At 44.9% G+C, this 24,598-nt stretch overlaps 2 protein-coding genes across 2 annotated transcripts in view; one reads left to right on the top strand and one right to left on the bottom strand.

The window, feature by feature from the left end:
• Positions 1 to 23,888, bottom strand: part of RSPH14 (radial spoke head 14 homolog) — a 40,823-nt gene extending 16,935 nt beyond the window's left edge. Inside the window, exon 1 of the mRNA XM_032229446.1 lies at positions 23,747 to 23,888. Coding sequence (XP_032085337.1) covers positions 23,747 to 23,888 — 142 coding nt within the window. The remainder of the gene's footprint in view (positions 1 to 23,746) is intronic.
• Positions 10,966 to 24,598, top strand: part of GNAZ (G protein subunit alpha z) — a 63,628-nt gene continuing 49,995 nt past the window's right edge. Inside the window, exon 1 of the mRNA XM_032229500.1 lies at positions 10,966 to 11,214. The gene's annotated coding sequence lies outside the window, so the exon portion shown is untranslated. The remainder of the gene's footprint in view (positions 11,215 to 24,598) is intronic.

A 24,598-nucleotide genomic window follows, 5' to 3' on the forward strand; every position in this document is an offset into this window, starting at 1 on the left:
TTAGGGCCAAAAAATAAAACTCTGTATATTGGATCTGTTATCCATTTCTTATCTTATTTCCGTCAAAGAAAGCTTAAAAGTAGTGATTAAACAATAGCACTATAAAGAAAACATCATTTTTAATGATTTTCTATGAATGTGGGCATAGCATTTTAGCATACCGTTATTCATAGGCTAAAAACACTTAAAACCTGAGCTAAGAATAACCTAAAATAAAGGATAAAATCATGGCATTGTTGAAAGACTATGTCCCTAATGAAAATCACAGGAATCTGAAAACATTCTCTGATATCATTTTTCAGTATTGTTGAGAATTATTGTTCATAATTCAGAATCATTGAGAATTATTGTTCATAATTCTCTGGTTTAGTAAAAGTTTACATTTAGAGCCTCATGTAACACTACTTGTATCCCTTCAAATATTTGAGAATCTCTCGCCTCTGTTAGCACCCCCATTAACTTTCTTTCATTCCAACCTACCCTGCAGGGTGGTTGCTGCAGGGAAAATTAGAAGGGAGTTCAAAGTTCATTGCTTTGAGCTTTTGAATGAAGGGGGGATTAAAGCTCAAAGATTAAGTTCATTTCCTCACTAATGAATTATAAGCCTTCAGGGCCATCCACCCAATTTTGAAGAAATATAAACCCATACTCATTACTGATCTTTCAAATTTATTATGGGATGACTGTAGAAGACATTATAAATTACCAGTGGGAAATATACTTAGCTGCATAACTAAATAAAACAATTCTAAACTTAATGTCATGTATTCCAATTCACAGGCATATAATACTGCCGCGAACCTGCTGTTCATGCGATATGTTAAGACCTTACTATAGTTGAGTTAAAAATGACCAGTAAGCACCAGCAATCTTTAAAAGAGTTTGCTGTATGCTGCCGCCTTGCCAACCTGGAATTTTCACACCCTGCAAGTCTCCGTCTTCATAATTTGCTAGAGTTCATCGGAGGATTTTATTTCGACAATTCAGAGTTTCATTCCAATTATACCCACATTTTAATTGCCTGGGAGCTCCCCCACCCCAAATTAAAAACAATATACAAACACATTTAACAGTTGGGGACAGGAAGGAAGAAATGCTTTGCGGGCATAAGCCCGGACATCATCACAGGAGAAGGAAGGAAGATGAGGGCAAGAGCCAAGCCCTTCTTCTTCTTCTTCTAACAAAGCAGCTGCAACTTGTGCAAGCTTAGGGTAGGCTTCATCGCGATGTACTCATTTCCCGCAACCACCTCCCTCTCCAATATTAAAAAGTCCCTTCAGTCCCGATGCGAGCAACCCACTCGGTGTCCCTGGCCGGCGCTAGGAAATAATAGCCCCGGAGATCCCACCTGCCGCAACATCGCTTTCGGGAGAAAAAGGAGGTGGGGGATAGTTCTTCCTCCCCCCCGCAGCAAACTTGTGGCAGCCGCCCGAGCTCCCTCCCCATGCCTTCTCGCCTTCCCTCAGGTGGAAGTTGCTCGCAATCACCCTCTCACAAGGCTCTCGACTCCTCCGGGGACTCTTCGCCGCGGTGGCTCGACAAGCTCAGGCTTCCTCCTGCTGCTGTTGCCGCTGCCATCTGGCTCCAGCAGAACACGGCACAGGACGGCTTGGGGACCGAGCGCGGCCGGTGCAAAACATGTCAAAGACGCTGGCCGCGCCGCATAAGTTCCCACCCCCGCGCCCGTTCTTTTTGGAGGCCTGGCATCTTGGGCAAGTCGGGGACCTTGCAAAGGCCTTGTGAGGTCCCCGAACATGTCAAAGATGCTGGCTGCGCGCGTAAGTTCCTGTGCCTGCCCCTGTTCTTTTTGGAGGCCTGGCATCTTGGGCAAGACTGGGGACCTTGCAAAGGCCTTGCGAGGTCCCCAAACATGTCAAAGACGCCGCCCGCGCCGCATAAGTTCCCGGCCCCACCCCCACGCCAGGTCTTTTTTCTTTAAAAAAAAAACACAAATATGTCATCATTTGTCAATCATTAAGACATTGAAATACAAATTTTTTTTGTTGTGTGTACCCCTCCCTCCCTCCACCCCCCACCCCCCTCCTCCTCCCACCCCCCCCCCCCCCCGACTTCCCAGAACCCGTACACGGTATGGATTTTTAACTAACACAGTCTAAAATCTATTGAGAAAAAAGAAATAAAGAAATTAATGACATTCTAGATTGACCTTAGCTTCTTCTTACTGAACTGACTTTTAACAGTTTAAATCATTTCTGATCTTAAGCATAGGCTAACTGGAATTTCTTAGTCCCGTATTTATTTTGTATATAGTCAATCCATTTTTTCCAGTCTCGTTTATATCTCTCATTTGAATGATCTTTGAGATATGCCGATATTTTAGCCATTTCAGCTAAGTTTGTTACTTTCAATGTCCATTCTTGGATTGTAGGCAAGTCTTCCTTCTTCCAATATTGCGCCACCAACAGTCTTGCTGCAGTTATCAGGTGCAGAATCAAATTGGTCTCTACCACTGTAAAGTCAGTACATATACCTAGTAAAAATAACTGAGGAATAAACTTTATCCTTCTTTTAAAAACATTTTGCATGACCCACCATATTTTTATCCAAAATGCCTTAACCTTTTGGCAGATCCACCATATATGATAATATGTAGCGTCGAGAGAACCACACCTCCAACACTTAGGCTGTACATTCGGATACATAGAAGCCAACTTTTTAGGATCTAAATGCCATCTATAGAACATCTTGTAAAAATTTTCTCTCAGATTTTGAGCTTGTGTAAATTTCACATTTCTTACCCAGATTCTTTCCCATGTATCCAACATTATTGGTTCCTCAATATTTTGAGCCCATTTTATCATACAATCTTTAACTAATTCTGTTTCCGAATCCATCTGTATTAATACATTATATATCCTCTTTATATGCATTAAGCTTTGATCTCTTATTTGTTTAAACAGATTATCCTCAACTTGGATAAAACCAATTTTTTGGTCTATTTTCCACCTAGCCTGTAATTGCCCATACTGGAACCATGTTTGAACTACCTTCTCCTCTTTTAATACCTCTAAAGATTTTAATTGTAATACCCCCCTTTCCGAGGTAAGAAGCTGTCTGTAAGTAATTCTGTCCTGTTTTTGTGCTGTATTCATATTTTCAATTGCGTGTCTAGGAATTGCCCACATGGGTATCTTGTCATTTAATTTATATTGGTATTTCTTCCAAACCCGCAATAAAGCATTTCTTAAAATATGACTTTTAAAATTCTTATCCAATTTTTTGTTGAATAACAGGTAAGCATGCCAACCAAATACCAGATCGTGTCCCTCAATATTCAATATTCTATCATTGGTTAAATGAGTCCAATCACTAATTACAGATAATGCCACTGCATCATAATATAGTTTTAAATTAGGTAGTTTCAATCCTCCTCTCTCACGTACATCTTGCATTATTTTCATCTTTACCCTCGGCTTCTTTCCTGCCCACACAAATTTGTTGATACCCTTCTGCCATTCTAAAAGGTTCGCATCTTTTTTAAGTATAGGTAACATTTGGAAAAGAAATAAAAATTTTGGTAAAATGTTCATTTTCACTGCCGCTATCCTACCCAGCAAAGATAAGTGCAATTTCTCCCATTTTTTCATCTCTGTCTGTATGCTATGCCAAAGTGGTTCATAATTATGCTTATATAATTTCCCATTTGAAGTTAAAATGTTAACTCCAAGATATTTGACTTTTTTAACTACCTCACATCCTAGCATCACTCCTAATTCTTCCTTTTGTTTAATATTCATATTTATAGCTAATATTTTGGTTTTTCCTAAATTTATTTTAAAGCCCGACACTTGACCATATTGATTAATCGTATTCATTAAAACCATACTGGATTCCTGCGGTTGTTCCAATATTATGACCAAATCATCCGCAAAAGCGCGGACTCTATATTCTTGCTGCCTAATCTTGATCCCTTTTAAACCATCCAAGCCCCGTATTTTATTCAACAATACTTCCAAAGTTATAATAAACAATAATGGGGACAAAGGACAGCCCTGTCTTGTACCTTTTCCAATTTGAAAAGAGTCTGTTAAACTTCCATTGACTATGATTTGTGCTGTTTGCTGTTGGTATATTGCTTTAATTGACTGTAAAAAATTATCTCCTATCTGCATTTTTTGCAGTATCTTCAGCAGAAATTGCCAGTTAACTCGATCAAAGGCCTTCTCAGCATCCAAAAATATAAATGCAGCAGGGATCTGGTTGTTCTTTCCCAAATATTCTAATGCATTAATAATTAATCTAACATTACTTTTCATCTGTCTCCCTTGTATAAAACCTGTTTGGTCCGTATGTATCAATTGTTGAATGACCAACATTAACCTATTTGCTAATATTTTAGTAAAAATTTTATAATCTACATTCAGTAATGAAATAGGTCTATAATTTTTGGGTTGAGTAGTATCTTGATCTTCTTTGGGTATCAAAGATATAAACGCTGTCTTCCAAGATGGAGGGACTTTACCTTCCGTTTGAATCATATTAAATAATTCTCTTTCTACCATTTCTAACTGTAAGTTTTTATAGTAAACCGCTGTCAAGCCATCTGTACCTGGTGCTTTCCCTGACTTTAATTGCTTAATTACCTGCAGGATTTCCCCCGAGGTTATTGGTTGATTCAATTTTTGCCTGTGTTCTTCTCTAACTGAAGGTATTTTCTCTTTGTCTAAATATTTGTCTATGTCTAAACCATTAATTTTATCCCCTTTATAAAGTTCTGTAAAAAAATTCCCAGAAAGCCTTTTGAATCTCTTCCTGTTGAAACACCTCCTTCCCTCTATAAATCAGTTTAGATATATTTCGAGTTTTCCTTTTTTTCCTAATCTGATAAGCTAACCATCTGCCAGGTTTGTTTGCATTACAAAAAGTATTGTGTTTTGCATATAATAAATTAGTAGCTACCTGGTCAGAGATCAACATGTCAAATTGAGATTTTAATATGTTAATAGCTTCCTTAACCTTTGTATCGTCTGGGTTCATTGTTAACTCCAGCTCTTTTCTCTTAATTTCCTCTTCCAGTTCTGTTCGTTTTAACCCTTGCTTATTTCTATGTGTTTTATTTATATTCATCAAAACTCCTCTCATATACGCTTTGCTTGCGTCCCATACAAATTCCATAGATGTACCCTTATTCATATTCAAAACAAAATATTCAGATAGTAATTTTTTACAATCATTAATATACTTTTCATATCTAAATAAGTTTTCATTCAATCTCCAAGACCTTCTTACCTGCACTACCCTTCCCAACTCCATCCAAACTGGGTTATGGTCCGAAAGGACCCTAGCTGCAATCTTTGTTTTCTTGACCCTAGAAAGCAAATCATTAGTGGTTAGAATAAAATCAATCCTTGAGAGGGATTGATGCCTGTCCGAGAAGAAAGTGAAGTCATATTCCTCTGCATTTCTTTCTCGCCAAATATCTCTCAATTCAAAATCATCCATAATGTCAAAGAAAGATTTGGGTAACTTTGCTCGCATCTTGGTATTTAGGCGAGAAATCTTCTTATCTCTCTTAGTGTCTATCACTCCATTCCAGTCACCCAATAGTATACAGGAACTATAGTCCCACTGTACTAATTTAGCATGAAGATTTCTATAGAATCTATCTTGCTGTTGATTTGGAGCATAAATTCCCAAAAGTAATGTCTTTTTCCCTTCTAAGATTAAGTCTAAAGCAATATATCTTCCGAAGGGATCTGCTTCTATTAATTCAGCTTTCATATCTTTTCTTAAGTATACAACTATACCATTCTTCTTTTCCATAGCAGAAGCTGCAAAATGTTGACCAAGTTTTGAGTTGATCAAATATTTTTGATCAGTTGACTTGATATGGGTTTCTTGCAAACAAATTACATCGTTCTTAAACTGTTTGAGATAATGAAATATTTTCTTCCTCTTCTGTGGAGAGTTCAGTCCGTTGACATTCCATGTTAAAATCTTAGTTGTCATCTTTGGTTGGTTGAAGCATTTTTAGAGCTTCCTGCACGGCCTGTTTAACCTTAGGTCTAGCTCCTCCCACTGCTTCCAGATTTGTTATTGTAGTTCCTTGATCGATGGCCGATGATTGTTGATGCTGTTGCTTTTTAGCTTGTTTCTCCATACGTCTAGTAGTCATGCGGCTAGGTCTTGGTTCCATAGCACCTTGCACTTCTAGAGAAGAGAGATGCTCCATCTTGTCTGGTGGTTGTGTAGTTTGCTGTCTATCCTGTCCTTCTTGTGGTCTTTCTCTAGGTCCAGATGGTGCAGGGTGTCCGGCCTTCAATATATTATAATAAAAATCTCGGGCTTTCCATACAGAGTTGAGGCGGTACCTTTGCTTATCAAATGTAAATATGATGCCAAATGGTGCATCCCATCTATACTGTATCTGACGATTTCTGAGTTCTTCGACCAAAAAAAGCGTAGTCTCTCCTGGCTCTTAACATTTGAGGTGGTATCTCTTTCAAAACAGCCAGGTCTTGACCGCCAATATGAAGCTTAGTGTTATAAGACGCTTGCAGTACCATATTTCTAAGCTCTCTTGTAGTAAAATATATAATGATGTCTCGAGGAAGCTGCTTCTGCTTTGCCAGCCAGGAGTTAACGCGGTAAGCTTTGTCAATTTGCCAGTCTTGGTTGGTCCCTGGTCTTCCCATCAGGCGGTCAAAAGCTTCCGATAGGATCTGTTTCAGGTTCTCCTGTTTCTCCTCACGCAGCCCCCTTACTCTTAATGCGAACTCCATTTGTCGGTACTGTATCATAATAATTTCTTTTTCAGCATTTTCCACTTTTTGTTCCACCACCTCTGTTTTCAATGTCAAGTTAGCATTGGCATCATTAAGAACCTCTAGAGTATCTTCCACTCCAGAAATATGTTCTGTTAATACAGTTACAAGACTCAGCATGTCGTCTCTAATTTTATCAACCTTAGCCTCAAATTTCTCATACAGCTCCTGTTTAAGTCCTTTTATTTCACTTTTAATTTCTTCTTTCATTTCTTTTATTTCCTCTTTTCTCTCCTCTCTATTATCTCTAAATTTATCTTCCATTTTAATTGTCTGTGCATTAAGAGCCTCACTTAGATTACTCAGGAAAAATTCTTTCGTTAACACATCCCCAGCAGGGGGCGTAGGAAGCGGAGGCTGCAGCTTTGTGCCAGGCACTGAGGATGTGCCCCTGGAAGTAGAGGGTGACGACTTCAAGTTAATATTTGGTTTTGAGGCCATTTCAAAATTTATCTGCCTGCAGTTAATAAAACTCTATTGCCTGAATATGCAGCTTTAAGTAAAGAGGCTTTTATTTTGAAGTTTAAGGCTTGGCAAAACTTTCAGTGAGTAAACATTGTAACAAGACCGTTCAGCAGATTCATCACCATTTAACTTCCAGATAAGCAAGGTTAATGAAGGAGTAAAATTCTTCTATTGTGAAACCAAAACATATGATAAGCAAACTCTTTTGTTTTGAATTCTTGTGAGGATTAGCAAAAAGTGTTCGTTATTACCGGAGAAACCAGCCTGCTCGGCGCCATTTTAAAAGCCTCTAAGTAAATAATTTTTCGGAGAAGAAAAAGAAAAGAAGCTAAAATGTTGATAAACAATTATTGTCCACGCAGTAAACGGATTCAGCTCGTGATAAGATTAAATCAAACAAAACTTTGAGCAGAGTGGGGGAGACCTACTTTGTCCTGCACAAGGCAGTTTGAAGTTCCCAGCACGGACAGCCGTTCTGCCTTGGGCTAGCCCCCCTTTCCTTGCAAGCACAAAGCTGCAAAAATCGAAGAGCATTTGCCAGCAAAACAGTTTCTTCTTTCCTTCTTGCCTGAAGGATAAGAAAGCCTGATAAGACGTCAGATGGAAGATCCTCTAAACAGGTACGTAGCCAGGAATTCGGAGGCAGCTGATTTTTGTGCTGCCACCACCAGCAGGCTCTTCCCAGGAAGCTCCACGCCAGGTCTTTTTGAGGCCTGGCATCTTGGGCAAGACCAGGGACTTTGCAAAGGTCTTGCGAGGTCCCTGAACATGTCAAAGATGCTCGCCGCGCCGCGTAAGTTCCTGCCCCCACCCCCGCACCTGTTCTTTAAAAATAATCGGGACTTTTTAAGAACGCCGTGGGACACGGGACAAATTGTGCAAAATCGTGACTGTCCCACCAAAAGCGGGACGTCTGGTCACCTTACCAAAGGTAGAACTAGCCCTAGGCATCTGGGAGGAGGCCTGCCTTAATGCTGATATGGGAAGGTCAACCGGCAGACTGGAATGAAGGGAGGGAGGGAGGGAAGAGGGAGGGAGGCAGGGAGCAAGGAAGCAAAAGACCCAATGGGCATTGCAAACAGCAAAGAGAATGCAAAACATGCTGGAATGGACAACCATCGGGCACAAACACATTGTCATTTCTGGGGCTTCTCCTTGGCATATACAGTCAAAGATAAGTTTACCTTCGCTCCTACATTTTCAAATCGTAAAGAGAAATAGTTGGGAAAAAAGTCTCTAAAAAGCAGAGGGAGGAGGTGTGTGAGGGATAGACTTACAAGATTATGAGGCTGTTTAGTTTTAGAATAAAAATGACTAGCAGAAGATGAGAGGCTGATTAAATTATAAATGGTTACTTGCTAAAAGAACATATGAGGCCAATAATCAAGTGAGATTAGTCAGATGTGCTGAGTTCACATTTGTTGCACTTGAAACAGGAATATTCACAGGAGCTGGATTAAAACTATCCTAGGTACCTAACAACACCTCAAGCCCACATCCTGACTTAAGTGCAAAGGATAATTAAATGCAAGGAAGGGCATCTGTCCACTGGCATTCCCAAAATATACCTTTCCAAGAATTTCATCTCTTACTGTGGGTGCTGAAACCCCCTTTCATCCTGTTCTGAATGGAATGTTGATCATTCTTTCTTTAACACTAAGTACTGCTTGAAAAGTGCCCTTTTAAAGCTTATGGAAACCTCAGGGTAGATTCTCGAAAGCTCAGGTTAGGGTCAGTCCTCTGGGGTCAACAGCAATGTCTGCAAAGAAGGGGCTTCATCTCAGCACCTTCGCCTTTGATGGACGGATAAGCAAGCCTTGTCTTTCTGCACTGTAGTCCTGCTCCTATGTCCTGCTTTCCATGACTATCCAGCTGGGAGCCTCTGGCCATTCACAAGAGGGCGCAGTGACACCCCCACCCAACGCCCCCACTTGTCCCAGGAACCCAGAAGCTACATAGGGACCCCAGCTGTTGGTGGCTTCATCCCTCCACCGGCCTCCTCTTCCTCGTTGTCTAGTCTCCACTAAGCTACCTTCTGAAACCAGCGGACTTCTCCCCCTTGTCCTGGCAACAGATGCTTTGCTTCCATTAGGCACTGGTTGAAGGACCTTGCTTGGCCTCTCCTCCATGCCTGCTCCTCAAGGCCAGCGAAAGGAGTTTCATTTTCTTTATTCCATTTATTTGCTGAATTTATATTCTGCCTTTGTACGTGAAATGCTGTCCACAGCCATTAAGCACAACAACCAACTGACAAAATGCAGAATCATAAAGTCTAAAACAAATTTAAAAACGAAGCGCTGTATTTAAGAATTAATCGCTTGCTGCTGTCTTACAGCAAAATTGGAGCCTGTCTGGATAGAAGCAGGGAGGAGGTTTGGAGAAGACCTCCATCACAGAAGAGAGAATGATGAAGTAAGGTCTGTTAACTTCAGAATCAGGTTGTAAGTAGCTCTTGAGAGGCTCTGTTGTAACCGTGAATGGTTGCTAAGTGACCAGTTGTAAGTTGAGGACTACCTGTAATTTAGTTGTTTTTAGCATCCCTTGTCAGCTTCTTGAGAATCTTGCCCTTCCACTGGCCTGTGAGACTCCCAAACCTCCATATAGGCATCCCTGGCATTTCCCACTCTTCACCTCCACCTGACTGCCTCCCTGCAAGCAGCAGCCTCCGTTGGTCCTTTAGAATGACCCAACAGGCATTGGGCCTGGTCATTGTTCTCCTCGGGGGTGGTGGGGGCTCCTCTTTCCAAGGCCCAGAGGTCTGGTACCCGGATTCATTTGCTGGACCTGATCTTGCCTTTCTTTATAGTTAAATCACAATGCTTAGACTCCCTTGCATCCCTTCCATTCTCTTCTGAGTTTTGGACAATGAAGACGTTTGCACATTGCTGAGAGAATTGTTTAACAGGAGATCAAAGAGCAGGGGGCTACTTTGGCTGGGGCAGCAGATGAGGCTGTTCTCAAGCCAACTTGGCCAGGAAACAATACAACCCCTGCAGACGATCAAGTCTGAGGCGCCCTCCCCCCCCGGGAAGAGTGTAAGGGGAGACCCTGGAGGGTGCAAGCCAACCCGAGAACCTGGCTGGGGGTGGATCTCTGGGGAGCCTGGCCAGGCGATCGGGCCGGCAGAGCAGGGAGCCCGAAGGAGGCCCCGCCAGAAACAGGCCTTGGCCCGCACGACCGAGAGGTCTTTCGGGCTCCGATGCGAAGGCAACCCGGCTCCTGCCAACTGCGGGTCCCCGAAGCTGTCTCGGCCTTTCGGGGCGCTCCTTCCCCCAGGCTAGCCCGGCGACGGACCGCGGCCAGGAGGCTCCACTGCTGCTGATGTTGCCCGGGGGACAGCCGACCCTGCGGCTGAACCGGGAGCTCCATCGCCGTGCAAAAACCAGGCTCGCCTTGACGGAGGCGGCCGGTGCCCGCGGAGGGGCTGTCCTCGCCCCGTCTAGCCCCGCGGACGGGCTGCCACACGGCCCACCGCCCAGACCTCCAGGAGCCCCGCTCCCCGCTCTCGCCCGGGAGGACGGAGGCACCGCGGACAGCTCCCCCGGATGCCGCCCGGCCCTTCGTGGCAGCAGCGCAGCGCCCGCGCCGGGCTAACGGGACTCTGGCGCCCGCGGACCCGCCCCTTCCCCGGCGAGTCGCGCCATTGGCGCGTGCCGACGCCGATCCAGCGGCGGGCGACCAATCCAGGCCGCGGAGCCTCTGCGGCGTGCCCACCTCCCTCCGCCCGAGGCTCCGGAGCGTGGCCGGCTGTGCCGTGCAGCTGCGGGGAAGCGGCCAGCCGAGGGAGCGGGCGAGCGGCAGGCAGGAGGAGGAGGAAGACGCCCGTCCGTCCCTGCTGGGCGCGGGCAGCCGCCGTCGACTCCTGCTTCTCCCGCCTGCGGGCCGTCGCGGGGCGCCGCCGATGGGAGCGCCGGCTTCGCTCAAGCGCCGCGGCATCGCCTGCCCGCCCCGCCGCCGCCAGGAGGTGAGTGCGGGGCCGGCTGCCTGCCTGTCCCTCCGGCGCCGGAGCGGCTCTTTCCCCGGCAGCGCCCTCCGCCGAGACCACCACTGCCCGCCGGCCCCACCATGTGCCTGCTGCTGCGGGCGCCTCTCCGGAAGCGGCGGGGCGGCGGCTGCCTCCTGCGGGAAGGGGCGGCGGGGAGCCCGGCAGAGCCGCCGTTGAGCGCGCGCCCGCCCAGCCCGCCCGGTGGCAGCTCCCTGCGCCTCTGCGGCAGCGTCCGCCGCTCCTGCCGCCCGTTGGCCCCGCCGCAGCGCTCTTCTCGCCGGGGCCGAGTCCTGTCAGTCCCGAGCGCGGCCGGTGGCGCCGCCCGCCAGATCGCTGCTTTGCGAGCAGGGGCTGTGCGCCCGGATGGTCTCCGCGGGGCGCCTGCTCTGGCGCGGGCAGCGGGAGCCGGAGGGCGCCGGGACGGGGCAACCTGGAAGGGGCGGGAACTGCCGTGGCGACCGATGCCTCGGCCGGGGCCACGGGTGGTTTTCGGGGCTGAGAGGACATTGGCCGACTCCGCAGGGCAGAACGGACCGGGGGGCTTCCAGTTTCGGCCCCCGCCGCCTTTCCCAGCGCCCCGAAGGAAGGAGCCCCGGGGCAGCTGCGGAGGAAGGCAGAGATGATGCTGGGCAAAAGTCGGCCCGGCAGATGAGAATCGGCCAGGCTGGGCGGCTCCTCAGCCTAGGGAGCGTCTCCCAGGGGCCCGCTGTCAACACCAGCCCGATTTTTGAGAAGCTGCTTCTGCTTTACAGCCTCCGCCCGCATTTCTGCCTTGACTGCTGTGCGTTTAAAGCCAGGCAGTTGTGTGATGCCGGCCCTGGCTTTCTGCTTGTAAGGGCCTAAGGAATAGGGTGGGTAGGCAGAGCCGGTGCCCAAGGGCAGCCCACCCGCTTCATGATTTGAGGTGTTGCAGAGGTTGCTCCTGTGTGCCAAAATCCAAATGGAGCAGACTCTGGGGCATCTCCAGTTGGAGGTCATTTGCTTGGCAAGGAAACCATGTTGGCTTGCATTTCTTGAGAAATCCAGTGCAAGGATTAGGGCAAGGCCAGGTCTCTCCTAGGCTTGACAGTAACACCAAACAGGGCATGGGATGAGTTGGGAAGGCCGAGGAGGAGGAGGAGGAGGAGGAGGATCTCTTGGTGATAGCATCTGATTTTGAAACCTCCTCCAGTTGACCCTCATGGTTAGTCACTCACAGTCTCTTGTTTCAGACTCATTTGAAAGGCCTGGTAGGCAATGGCCCATGGACCACCCTACCATTACCTTACTTGCCATGTTAATGACATCTTGTGAATGCTTTTCATTGTACAGAGGCACAAATATAAAGTAAGCGTGTATAACGTGTGATTCCCTGCACGCTTACTTGGGGGAAAAGTTCTTGAGCCTCCTCACTGGAAATGAATTCTGATAAATATGCAGTGGCTCAGACAGCAATATTTAGGTGAAGTTATAGCTGAATATACTATGGATAAAGCAGATGTATCTGATTGAAAATGATGAGGGATGACAGCTTTAAATCCCGCATACATGCTTAAATCCTTCAGGTTACATGTGAAATTGTTGAAACATAAAAGAGTAGAAATGATCTGTCCAAGGTTGCAATGGCTTCTTCAGACCACTCAGGATGCTTTATCCCATGTGAGATCCAAAAGCAAATTATGATCCTGGTTATATTTAAAAATTTGAACACTTTGACATAACATATAAGAGCAATTAAAAGATACCTTTCCTGAGAGATACCAAGATGGGATAGAGAAGAACCACCAAATCTTTAATGGATGAAAAGTGTAAAAAAAACAAAATAGAAAGCAAATATCAACAAATTATAATCTGATTTCCCAGTGCAATGAATTGCTTTTTCAGAGAATAAACACTTCTGCCATATGAGGTTAGTACTCAGTTTCCAGTGAGTTGCAGTTTCCATTTAGAGCAGGGGTATCAAACTCATGGCCCATGGGCTGGATCTGGCCCTCGGGGTGCTTAGATCTGGTCTGTGGCGCCACCCTAGAAACAGCAAAGGACCAGCCTGCAGTGCCTCTGCCAGCCAAAATGGGCTCCCAATCTCCGTTTTTGGATGGATGGCCTCCTCAACCCTCGGCCAGCAAAAATGGAGATTGAAAGCCCATTTTGGCTGGCAGAGCACTCGGGGCCCCACAGGCACCCCTGACATGAGTGATGTCAAGCTGTCCACACCACCCTGGCGCCCCATCTCCAAGGTCAAACACAACCCTGATGCGGCCCTCAATAAAGTTTGACATCCCTGATTTAGAGGCTTCTAAAAGTAGACCAATAGTGCTTGATGTGCCATATCAGCATCCCAACTCCCAAAATAGACAATAATGAATCTCTGAAAAACCTTAAGATTTGGTCTACTAACTTAAAAAAATAGTACACAATCCATAGTGCTAAAGTGGGAGGGCTGTCAGAGTCTACCTGCCACTCTGCCAACAGCAGGCAGACCAGAAACCTGAGGTGTCCTGCAAGTCTTCCTCTTCAATCTCCAAGCAAAAACTAGGGAAATGACAAGTTTTAAACTGGTACAAATCAGTTCTAAGTGAAGGCCATGCAGGCATGGGGCACTAAGGATGGAGAGCTAGAGTAGGCAAGGTTATGCCTGCACACTATTGCTTGTAGATAAGCATTAACATGCTTCCAATTTGTGGAGGTGGCCCTTGTGTGAGGTCTTCTGTGCTTCGGGTTGGATTTGTAGATGGCTGATTGTTATGGAAAGTAGGGATTCCTCCTTAGGGTAGTCCAAGAGGAGCGTGGCACGACATAAGCGCGAACGTCAAAAGTGCGCCGACAACACCGCGGCGCTAAAACCGCGATGTCAAAAGCGCGCCGACAACAGCGCGCCGACAGAAGCGCGATTTAACTTAAGGTAAGGTTTAGGGTTAGGTTTAGGGTAGGTTTAGGGTTAGGTTTAGGGTTAGGTTTAGGGTTATTTTTAGGGTTATGTTACAGCGCGCTTCTGTCGGCGCGCTGTTGTCGCGCGGTTTTGACGGTGCGGTTTTGTCACCGCGCTTTAGTCACACACGCTTTAGTCTACCGCGGTTTTGTGGTGGAACCCAAGAGGAGAGCCTGCATGCATGAGACATCAAGGGCTGGAGGGACAGAGTAGGCAATTACCCTAGTCTGGATTTGTAACTGGCTGACCAACCGCACTCAACATGTAGTCCTCAATGGAACTGCATCTACACGGAGGGAGGTATGCAGAACCCTAGGGCTCTGTTTTAGGCCCAGTGCTCTTCAGCATCTTCATCAATTATTTGGATGAGGGGATAGATGGAGAACTCATCAAATTTGCAGATGACACCAAGCTAGCAGGAATAGTCAACACTCCAGGAGACAGGCTCAAGATTCAAAAGGATCTTGACAGACTTCGTTAGATGGGCGCTATCTAACAAAATGAAATTCAAGGGTGAAAAAAATAAGGTTTTACATTTAGGCAAGAAAAACAAATGCACAGGTACAGTATAGGTGGTACCTCGCTCAGTAGTAGTAACTGTCAGAGGAATCATGGAGTTCAATGGACAATCATTTAAATATGAGTCAGCAGGGTGCTGCAAGCTGCCAAAAATCCAACACAGTTCTAGGCTGCATAAACATAGAATCAAGATTAGGTGAAGTTATAATACCACTTTATAAGGTCTTGGTAAGGCCACACTTGGAATACTGCATCCAGTTGTGGTCGCCATGATGTAAAAAAGATTTTGAGATTCTAGAAAGAGTGCAAGAAGAGCAACAAAGATGATTAGGGGACTGGAAGCTAAAACATATAAAGAATGGTTGCTAGAATTGGGTGTGTCTAGTTTAATGAAAAAAAGGATTAGGGGTGATATGATAGCAGTGTTCCAATATTTGAAGGGCTGCCACAAAGAAGAGGGAGTCAAGCTATTCTCCAAAGCACCTGAAGACAGGACAAGAAGCAATGGGTGGAAACTCATTAAGGAGAGAAGCAACCTAGAACTAAGGAGACATTTCCTGACAGAACAATTAATCAGTGAAACAATTTGGCTCCAGAAGTTGTGTTTGCTCCAGCACTTGTAGCTTTTAAGAAAATATTGGACAACCATTTGTCTGAAATGTTGTAGGTTTTCCTGCCTAAGCAGGGAGTTGGACTAGAAGACCTCCAAAGACCCTTCCAACTCTGTTATTCTATTCTATTCTGTTCTGTTCTATTTCTGCTCTGCTCCCATTCTTGGCCTCTGCTTGCGTGCCATTGTCTGTCGGTTAGCATCAACGTAATTCCAACTAACAGGTTGGTTTTGTAGATGGTTGATTGTTATGGAAGGTATGGATTCCTGCTTAAGGCAGTCCATACTCATCCTAATACATGATGGGAAACTGAGCTGCAGAGGTTTCAGCCAGTTAGGCAAAGTGGCATCACAGGTCAGGAGGTGGATGACTTTGGGGCATCAAACTGAACGGGAAGCTGATGAGAACAGTGTGGACTTCCCTTTGGAGTCTGCCCATCCTTTGCCCATCCTTAGCTCTGCGAGAGAATGTAAAAAATGCCAGCCAGCTATCAAGCTGCTTTATTTTCCGCAGAAAACTCAACTGCTCTTTGTTCCTCTTTCATTCTTGTAATCTAGCCAGGTAAAAGCCGTACGACAGAGCTTTAATTTAAATATGCATTTGCGTCACTGACAGTCTCTCTCCAAAGGATTCTACTTGCACAAATTGTTTTAATTCTGCAGCTCTGGGACAGACAGCATTTTACATGCATGCAGGTGGCCCCATGCAGAATGCAAGTGAGGCTCAGCTGTCTCTGCCTAAGAATGGCCCCAGTCACGACACCAATAATAGACAATGTTTATAACTAAGGCTGAAATGGAGGATCCTTGGTACCTCTGAGTTTGGTTCTTTTTTTGTGGACCTTTCATGACGCAACTAGGTAACATCATCAGTATACACCCCACTCCCTTCTAGCCTTGATGATGTTATCTAGTTGGGTCATGAAACGTCTGCAAGAAAACAAGCAAGCTCAGAGAGTCTCGAGGATCCCACAGAGATGATGAAAGGTGTCCTCCTTCCTGGGCCTGGAGTGACAGGGCTGGTTTTGTGCCACTCTGGAGTGGTGCCACTTGCCCAACTCAGCTATGAAGAGGAAAGCGGCTTATTTGCTTCACCCAGAAACTCTTCTGACCAAACCCTGCCCCAGAGTTCAGTCTCCTTTTCTACCCTCGGCTCACTTGGCATCCAATAATTAATTGTGGAGCTTTAGAGATTTTCTCTGAATTTAGCTGAAGTGACCTCGGCTGGTTTTGGAAAGTTTAAAGTAGGTGTAGGACAACCCAAAGTTATTCTGGCCTGTGGGGCAGGCAGTCTTAATGGCTGGGTGTTTTAAAAGGTAGCTGGTGACCCAGATTTGCCACCTCAGGTGCCCCCTGCTGTTTGTCTCATCTCCCAGCAGAGAGGTAGTAGCTCTTCAGGTGCCATTTATAGCCGAATGAGAGAGCTGGGTGCAAAGCTCTCCCCCCCCCCACTTCCATAAGGCAACCCTGAATCACAAGAAGGCAGCCTGTAATTAAACGGTGCAGTTCTAATCCAGCTTCTCCAGGATTTGAATGATATTTACTGTTCAAAATGGGTTTTCTTTCTGGGAAACAGAAAGATAGTCTAACATCTGTAACTTATTAACAGAAGTTCTTTCACCTGCCTTTTTTATTCTAAATGCTACAGAACCAGCCGTGGATAATTTCCCCTGGGATATGAATGGGTAATTTTGTCTACCTGTTCCTGAAACCAGGGTTTAAGTTAATTATTTAATTATTACTATATTTGTATACTGCCAGATTGAACGGGTTCACTGTGGTTTACTGTACAAATAAAACTGGAAAATTATTGTGCAAAGCCTCTTGCAGCCCAGTTTTGCACATTAACTTGGCAGCGAGTCATTCTAAATTAGGTAGGGATTTTGGCTGAATAAGGCTATGTTTAGAAGTGTGGCTTTCCTCGGCAATGGGTTAGCCAAATTCTGAACCCTTGGAGGAAACCCTTTGCTCCAATCATCCCAATTCCAGGCTGAAGGAAAGATAACAGAATAACAGAGTTGAAAGGTACCTTGGAGGTCCTCTAGTTCAACCTCCTCCTCAGACAGGGGACCCGTGACCATTCCAGACAAGTGGCTGTCCAATCTCTTAGAAGCCTCCAGGGATGGATGCTTGTTAGGAGCTGTGTGTCAGCTTGGTAGAGCAGCCGGCATAGGTGCCCTGTGGGAAGCCTTTCCGGCCTCTGCCTGGGAGGAAGAAGAAGGCCTGGTAGCAGGACTCTCCCCCCCCCCCCACTTGGGAGGACCACCTTATGAAGCAGGTCTGTCCTCTGTCCTTAGGGCTGCAGGGACAGAAGGCAGCCTTGGGGCCCCACAGGGCCTGCAGAACGGGCCTTGAGCCTGGGGTTTCAGTTTGCTGGCTTGCATTCCCCCACCCCTACCCCCGATGGCAATTTGCACAGAATTTTGGAATGGGTGACTTGAGATGCTGACTGTTTGTGTGAATGTGGGCCCTTTGGGCAGAACGAAGTACTGCTGAAAGAGCTGTCTGAGAAACGGCCTTGGCTGGACTGGCCCCACGTGGACATTTGCTTATTCAGTGTGACCGGTTTCTGGCTTTAAGGAAGATGAACTGGAGCTCCCTTTCAGACAAAAATCTCTGGATCTGCTGCCTGCCTGTCCCTTCAGGTTACCTAGAAAGTGGGTCTAAAATTGATTCATCACAGCAATGTTTTATCACAGAGAAAAATCAAATTAACATTGGAGATAGGAAAGTCGGTGGAGTGTAACATTGCACTTTGTTTGCACCTTGAAAATGGCAAACAAAGATGTTTTGAGTGGGGGCGGGAGCAGATAGAGCAAAGATAAGCAGTTTTATTTTTACTAGGTGGGAGATAAGAATGTGATTGCAAATTAGCTTCCCTAAGCAGCACTTTTGGATATGTTTGCATATTTAAACTTATTCCATTTGGAAACTGTTATCTGTTAGGCCCAAGAAATCAGAGAAGTGAAAGGGACTGAATTATAGTTGCAGGCTTGGAGTTTTGTAGACAGTAATAAAACTTTTGCATCCTTGTTGAGAATTTTTTTAGCAGATCCAGCTGAATCTGGATCAGTGATCCAGCTGAATCTGGATCAGTGATTTGAACCCCAAATCATTGCAAATTTATTCCTCTAATTCCATGAGAACTTTCTTTATGTATGTTTCTCACACAGGATTGTTTCCTATTCGGTGTTATATATCAATGATCTTTTCAAATTGCTTTGTTATTTTTCAAAAATGACTAACAGAAAGCAAAGGACTTTTCTAAGATAGGAAAATACCAGCAGGATTCCTTAATTTGTTTTCCACAATTCTGAGCAAGAGATGCAAGTTCTGAAAGGTAATTTTTCTAAATCATTTCAATAAACACAACAGGAAATTAAAGTAAATTCCAGTATTTTCCAGAAATAAATAGTTGATAGATATTATAGACTTACAATTTGAATTTCAGAAGAAAGTTTAAAGGATGAAAATTCAGAGGAATCTTTATGCAAAGATCTCTCCAGACAAAAGTAAACAAAATGGAAGCCAAGTTAGAATTTCTAGAAACCAAGCTGTGTAAAACACCTGAAATTTGGGCACGCATGAGAAGAATTTGGTAAGGAAGCTCTAGAAAACTATTTGATATGAATGAATTTTTGAAAGTTCTAAAAAATGATAGGATAAATTGTGGGATAGTATTATTGACTACCCCCCATCCCTTATTTGTTTGGCTGAATTACTGATTTTGGCCTTGGGATGTTATGGCCTGATCTGCTAGTAGAGGGTGTTAACACCAGTCAATTGCCATGCGGATCAGTCTCTGATTGCCTTCCAGCTCAAGGAAATGAGGCAATGAACCCATTCTAGGCCATGGGTGATCCCTGTGGATCTCCAGAGGGACACTTTCCTGAGAATCTGGTGGGTGACTTGGCTGAGTCACAGTCTGGAATGAGTCCTGAATCGCCCCCATCTGGCTTCTCCTGTGCCAACTTTGGTTTCCAGAGGAGCTCCATGAGATGAACTGCCTGATGGGTTGATGGAGGAAGACTAGATGAGTCTGATAAGACCTGGTATTTGGGACCACACCATGGTGATAAGAGTGATAAAACATAAACACTTCTCCACTCTTATTGTACCCAACGGTGGTTACCTGGCAGCCCATTTTACGGTGGCCTGGTCCCTGCTTAGATAAACAGGTTCATCTGCAGAGCTGCTATGAGGACCATTCTAGCCATCTGTTATTTGGTTATGCTATGAGTTGCCAGAGTCAATTTGGGGATGGGGAGCATCTAAGTCAAGGCTGTCAAACTTGCGGCCCGCAGGCCAGATGCATCACTTGCTGGCCCTGCCCCCACCCAGTTTAACGAAGGGGGGAAATGTCCCGATACGTCACATGACCCTGTGTGACGATGCGAGTTTGACACCCCTGATCTAAGTCAAATATCTATTTTTTTTAAAAACCCTTTTATAATTACTGTTACTTTCTTTGTTATTATTTTTTACTTCACTGTTTTAAACTTTGCATTAGTATTTTGTATTTTCTCTTTGACAATTATAACACTTGGCTTTTTAAGGATAAATAAGTCAAAGTAGAAAGGTGAAGTGATGGCCTTTGTCCCTGTTGCTGGGGGATCTTCATGAGGTTGGATCAGATGCGGCTGTTCTGACCTGTTGTTGTCAGTTGCAAAGTTGTGTCCGACCCATCGCGACCCCATGGACAATGTTCCTCTAGACCTTCCTGTCCTCTCCCATCCTCTGGAGTCCATTGAAGCTCACACCGACTGCTTCAGTGACTCCAGCCAGCCACATTGTTCTCTGTCGTCCCCTTGTTCTCTTGCCCTCAATCATTCCCAGCATGAGGCTCTTTTCCAGGGAGTCCTTCCTTCACATTACTTGGCCAAAGTTCTGACCTAGGCTGCACCAAATCATGAAATAGACTCCTTGTCCCCAAAAAACCCCTTTTTAATTGGCTAATGTGAATTTCTAGCATTCCCACATTGGCAATAAGCCTTTCAAGGGTGAACTGCAACAACAGACCTTATCAGTCCTTGGATAGTTGCCAGGCTGAGAGCTTCCAGGCGCAATGCTGTACAATGAAGTACTTGGCAAGGAGTCTCTGTGAGGCACGAACTCCGATAAGCAAATCTTCACAATATTAAACAAACTAACTGTCTCCTGCAAACACCGCTCCTCTTTTGCTCTTATTTATTCCCTATGGGAGGGGCCATTCAGCATCCACTTGTGCCTTTACTCCCGAGTCGACCCCTATCCTTTCTCCTGACAGCTCTGCGCACATCAGGAATAGGCTCCAGCTGTTCTTCTGCCCCACTTATCTCCAATTCCGAAGACGGCCCTGTCCCCCTCTCTGCCTCTGACGCAGAGCACTCATCAGAACTGTCCCCAGGACTGGCCCATGTTCCTCCCCAACCTCCTCACTGTCCAAGTCTGCCGCCAGCTCTGCCGGTTGCTGGTGGGCCACAATAGCAGCCTGGAGTTGTAAGAAGTAACACTCCTGTTACACACAGAATCTGGCTTCTCTTTCTTTCACAAAACTCACACCTTAGGGTGAAATGACAATTCTGGGTCTGGGTGGGAGGATTAGGATGAGCTGAGCTAACTGCTGATACGTCCAATTCCTCAGGAGGATCCGGCTGAGTGCCCTACTTTGAGAGGAAGGTGGCATGACACCAGCTTGGTACCCGGGCTATATTTAAATACAGATCTGTGTGTTTCTAGTTAGCGAAGAAGGTGCTTTATATATTATTCTATGTGAAGTGTTTGCTGCTGGAAATGGGAAGTAAAATAGGAATTGTTCATACCTGGGAAAAGCTAGCATTTTTGTAAGGCAGATTCTATCATCTATCTATCTATCTATCTATCTATCTATCTATCTATCTATCTATCTATCTATCTATCTATCTATCTATCTATCTATCTGTCTATCATCTATTCATCCATGCCTACCTAATTACCTATCATCTATCTATCTCAGTGGTTTTTCATTTTTTCTTTCTTTCTTTCTTTCCATTCCTCCCTCCCTCCCTTTTCTTTCTTTCTTTCCATTCCTTCCCTTTTCTTCGTTCTTTCCATTTCCCCCTCCCTTTCTTTCTTTCCATTCCCCTCTCCCTTTTCTTCTTTCTTTCTTTCCATTCCTCCCTCCCTTTTCTTTCTTTCCATTCCTCCCTCCCTTTTCTTCTTTCTTTCTTTCTATTCCTCCCTCCCTCCCTTTTCTTTCTTTCTTTCTTTCCATTCCCCCTCCCTTTCTTTCTTTCCATTCCTCTCTCCCTTTTCTTTCTTTCTTTCTTTCTTTCTTTCTTTCCATTCCTCTCTCCCTTTTCTTCTTTCTTTCTTTCCATTCCTCCCTCCTTCCCTTTTCATTCTTTCTTTCTTTCCATTCCTCCCTCCCTTACACTCCCTTACACGCGGCTTACACTTACATGTACAATTAAAACATAAAAAGACATTGAAAGCAAGGACAGGGGCAGAGGTGGGGGGAGGTTGGATCTGTTGTTACTCGATCAACCACTTCTATTGCACTGATCCCCCACTATTGCCCCAAGCTAACTGGCACAGCCACATCTTTAGGCCTTACAAAAAGATAGTAGGGTTGGGGCCAACCTCAAATCGCGGCATAATGTTCCAGAGGGCAGGAGCCACAGCAGAGAAGGCCCTCCTCCTGGACCCCACTGGCTGGAATAATGGGGCTGATGGGACCTGCAGCAGGGCTCCTCTGCTGGCACAAGTGGGACTGGCCAATCCCAGTGGGGTAAGACAGTCGCGGAAGGGATGGCATTTCCCCTGCTTTGCAGAGCAGAAAACCTTTTCTGTAAGAGTTCCTCTTCTATAAATCAGTTTCACCCCTTCCCTTAGGATCTCTCCAAGTGTGTTGTTTTTTTTTTAAATTCTCAAAGACCTTCAGGGAATAGGACTATTGTTTGAACAAGTTAACTGCAGCTGTTTGTTTTATAGGCATTTAAAAAAACCTTTTTATTCCACCTTTATTCCTTTTATAAATACCTCGAGGCAGTGAACATATCCAATATATCTTCATTCTCCTATTTTCCACACAAAAAGAACCCTGCAAGGTGGATTCGCTGAGAGTGATCCGCCCAAAGCTGGCTTTTGTGACTAAGGTGGAGCTAGAATTCACTGTGTTCTTTATGTTTTTTATTATCTTGTGGGGCTGCATTGCTAGTGTGTTGGACACCCCTAAGGGAAGCTGTTCGAAGTCAAGCTATCTTTTGCAATTGACGGATGGGGATTATTGTTCAAGTGGTGCTCCAGTGGTTTTGGGATTGCCCCCAAGACACCTATTAGTTCTACTTCTCTTTGCAGGTCTTTGTATTTCGTGCTTTCCCCAATTCTTTTTCTTTTGTTCTGCCATCTCCAGGCACTGCCATGTCCACCACTATCCAGACTTCTTTGTCTTTCTGATCAACAATTGTTACATCTGAGATGTTATGTAGCAGGTATCTGTCTGTTTGAATTCTAAAGTCCCAGAGCACTTCAATTTCTTCATTTTTTATGACTTTTCTATTTTATGGTCCCACCAGTTCTCGCTTGCAAGCAAATGGTATTTCTTGCAGATCTTCCAATGCACCATGGTTGCCACTTTGCCATGCCGTTGCTTGTAGTCAGTCTGGGCAATCTTCTTGTAGCAGCTAACCAGGTGATCCACTGTTTCTTTAGCTTCTTTGCAGAGGCATTGCTTCTATCTGTTGCTTTCTTCTCAATTCAGGCTTTCCATGTGTTTGTTCTTAAGGCTTGGTCTTGGGTAGCCAAAATTAGTCCCTCTGTCTTTTTCTTCAACTTTCCGGCTCTTAGCTATTGTCAGGTCCTGTTATCTGCTTTGTTTGCTATTTTTAATGCTCTGACATACTGGTAGTTTGCCTTGCCATTTCTCATTTTCATTATTTATTTAGTCTTTCATATGTAGGCAGTTTATAGCAATAGCAATAGCAGTTAGACTTATATACCGCTTCATAGGGCTTTCAGCCCTCTCTAAGCGGTTTACAGAGTCAGCATATTGCCCCCACGGTCTGGGTCCTCATTTTACCCACCTCGGAAGGATGGAAGGCTGAGTCAACCTTCAGCCGGTGAGATTAGAACCGCTGAACTGCAGATAACAGTCAGCTGAAGTGGCCTGCAGTACTGCACCCTAACCACTGCGCCACCTTGGCTCCTCCTCCGTTTGGTTTCTCCACTACTTAGTAAACTTTCCTGGTATACTAGCTTTAGTACATCTTTTTTGTCCTTCAGATATTCTTCGAGCCATCTGACATACTTGCAACATTCCCACACTCCTATTTTCCTTGGTAAGTAGAGTCTGTCAACATTGCTGCATTGATAAAGGGCATGATTCATTTCCATTATTTTTCTGGTTTTCTTATCCAAGCCTTTTAGTTCTGCTTGAGTCCAGTCCACTCTTCCAGCTGTGTATTTAATGACTGGAATTGCTCATCTGTTAATTGCCTTAGTGGCATTTCCTCCACTGTGTTTGGACTGAAGATCTTCATTTTCACTTTTAACCTTCTTCTTGACTTCAGTGAGCTTGATGAAATCAGCTTGAAGGATACCTTGATACTTGCAATGATTGTCTTCATCCAGACTCTTGATGTTATTTCCATAGAGCATCTTGATTCCTTCAGTTTTCACACCTTTTCTCTTTATTATTAACTACTTACACACTTAATGATACATAAAAAACTGTCCGCTATGAGGGGGTCCTTGGTGCTCTCTGAGCTTGGTTGTTTTCTTGCAGACATTTCATTACCAAACTACATTAGTGCTAGTGTTCATACTCAGAGTGAATATTCACTACTTAGAGTCACTTGTGATTGAAGTGATATAAAAGATTGGTTCATCATGAATAAATAAATAGAGCAATTTCTGATCCTATGAAGAAGTGCCTGCCACTGGAGCACAGGTTCTGAGCAAATTCTGCTTACTTCAATGTCTTGAAAGTAAAAGGATGGAGTAACTAATGTTGCTCCTCCAGATGAAAGGCCCTGCTGTACCAGTGGCTGCGGCTGGGACCCTTCCTGAGGCCCCTCGAGGGAACTGGAGAACCCAGCAGATGAGAGCAAGTGCAGGCCCTGCCCCTCAAGGGGGAATTCTGGAAGCTTTGCTGAGGGTCTTGAGCACTTTGCTAAGCCTATTCTGCATTGTGCAGGGAATGTACATTGCAGAAATGAGAAAACAATGCTGTTTGGGAATAGGGCAGATGGAGAGGAACTTGACCTTATGTGACCTGGCTATAGTCCTTCCCAACTTCCTTCCCCCATGCCCAGGTATCCTGCCCAGAGCCTTATACAGGACTTTCTTTAAAAACTACTCAGAAATTG

Source organism: Thamnophis elegans, chromosome 13, assembly GCF_009769535.1.
Source record: "Thamnophis elegans isolate rThaEle1 chromosome 13, rThaEle1.pri, whole genome shotgun sequence".
Classification (NCBI taxonomy): Eukaryota; Metazoa; Chordata; class Lepidosauria; order Squamata; family Colubridae; genus Thamnophis; species Thamnophis elegans.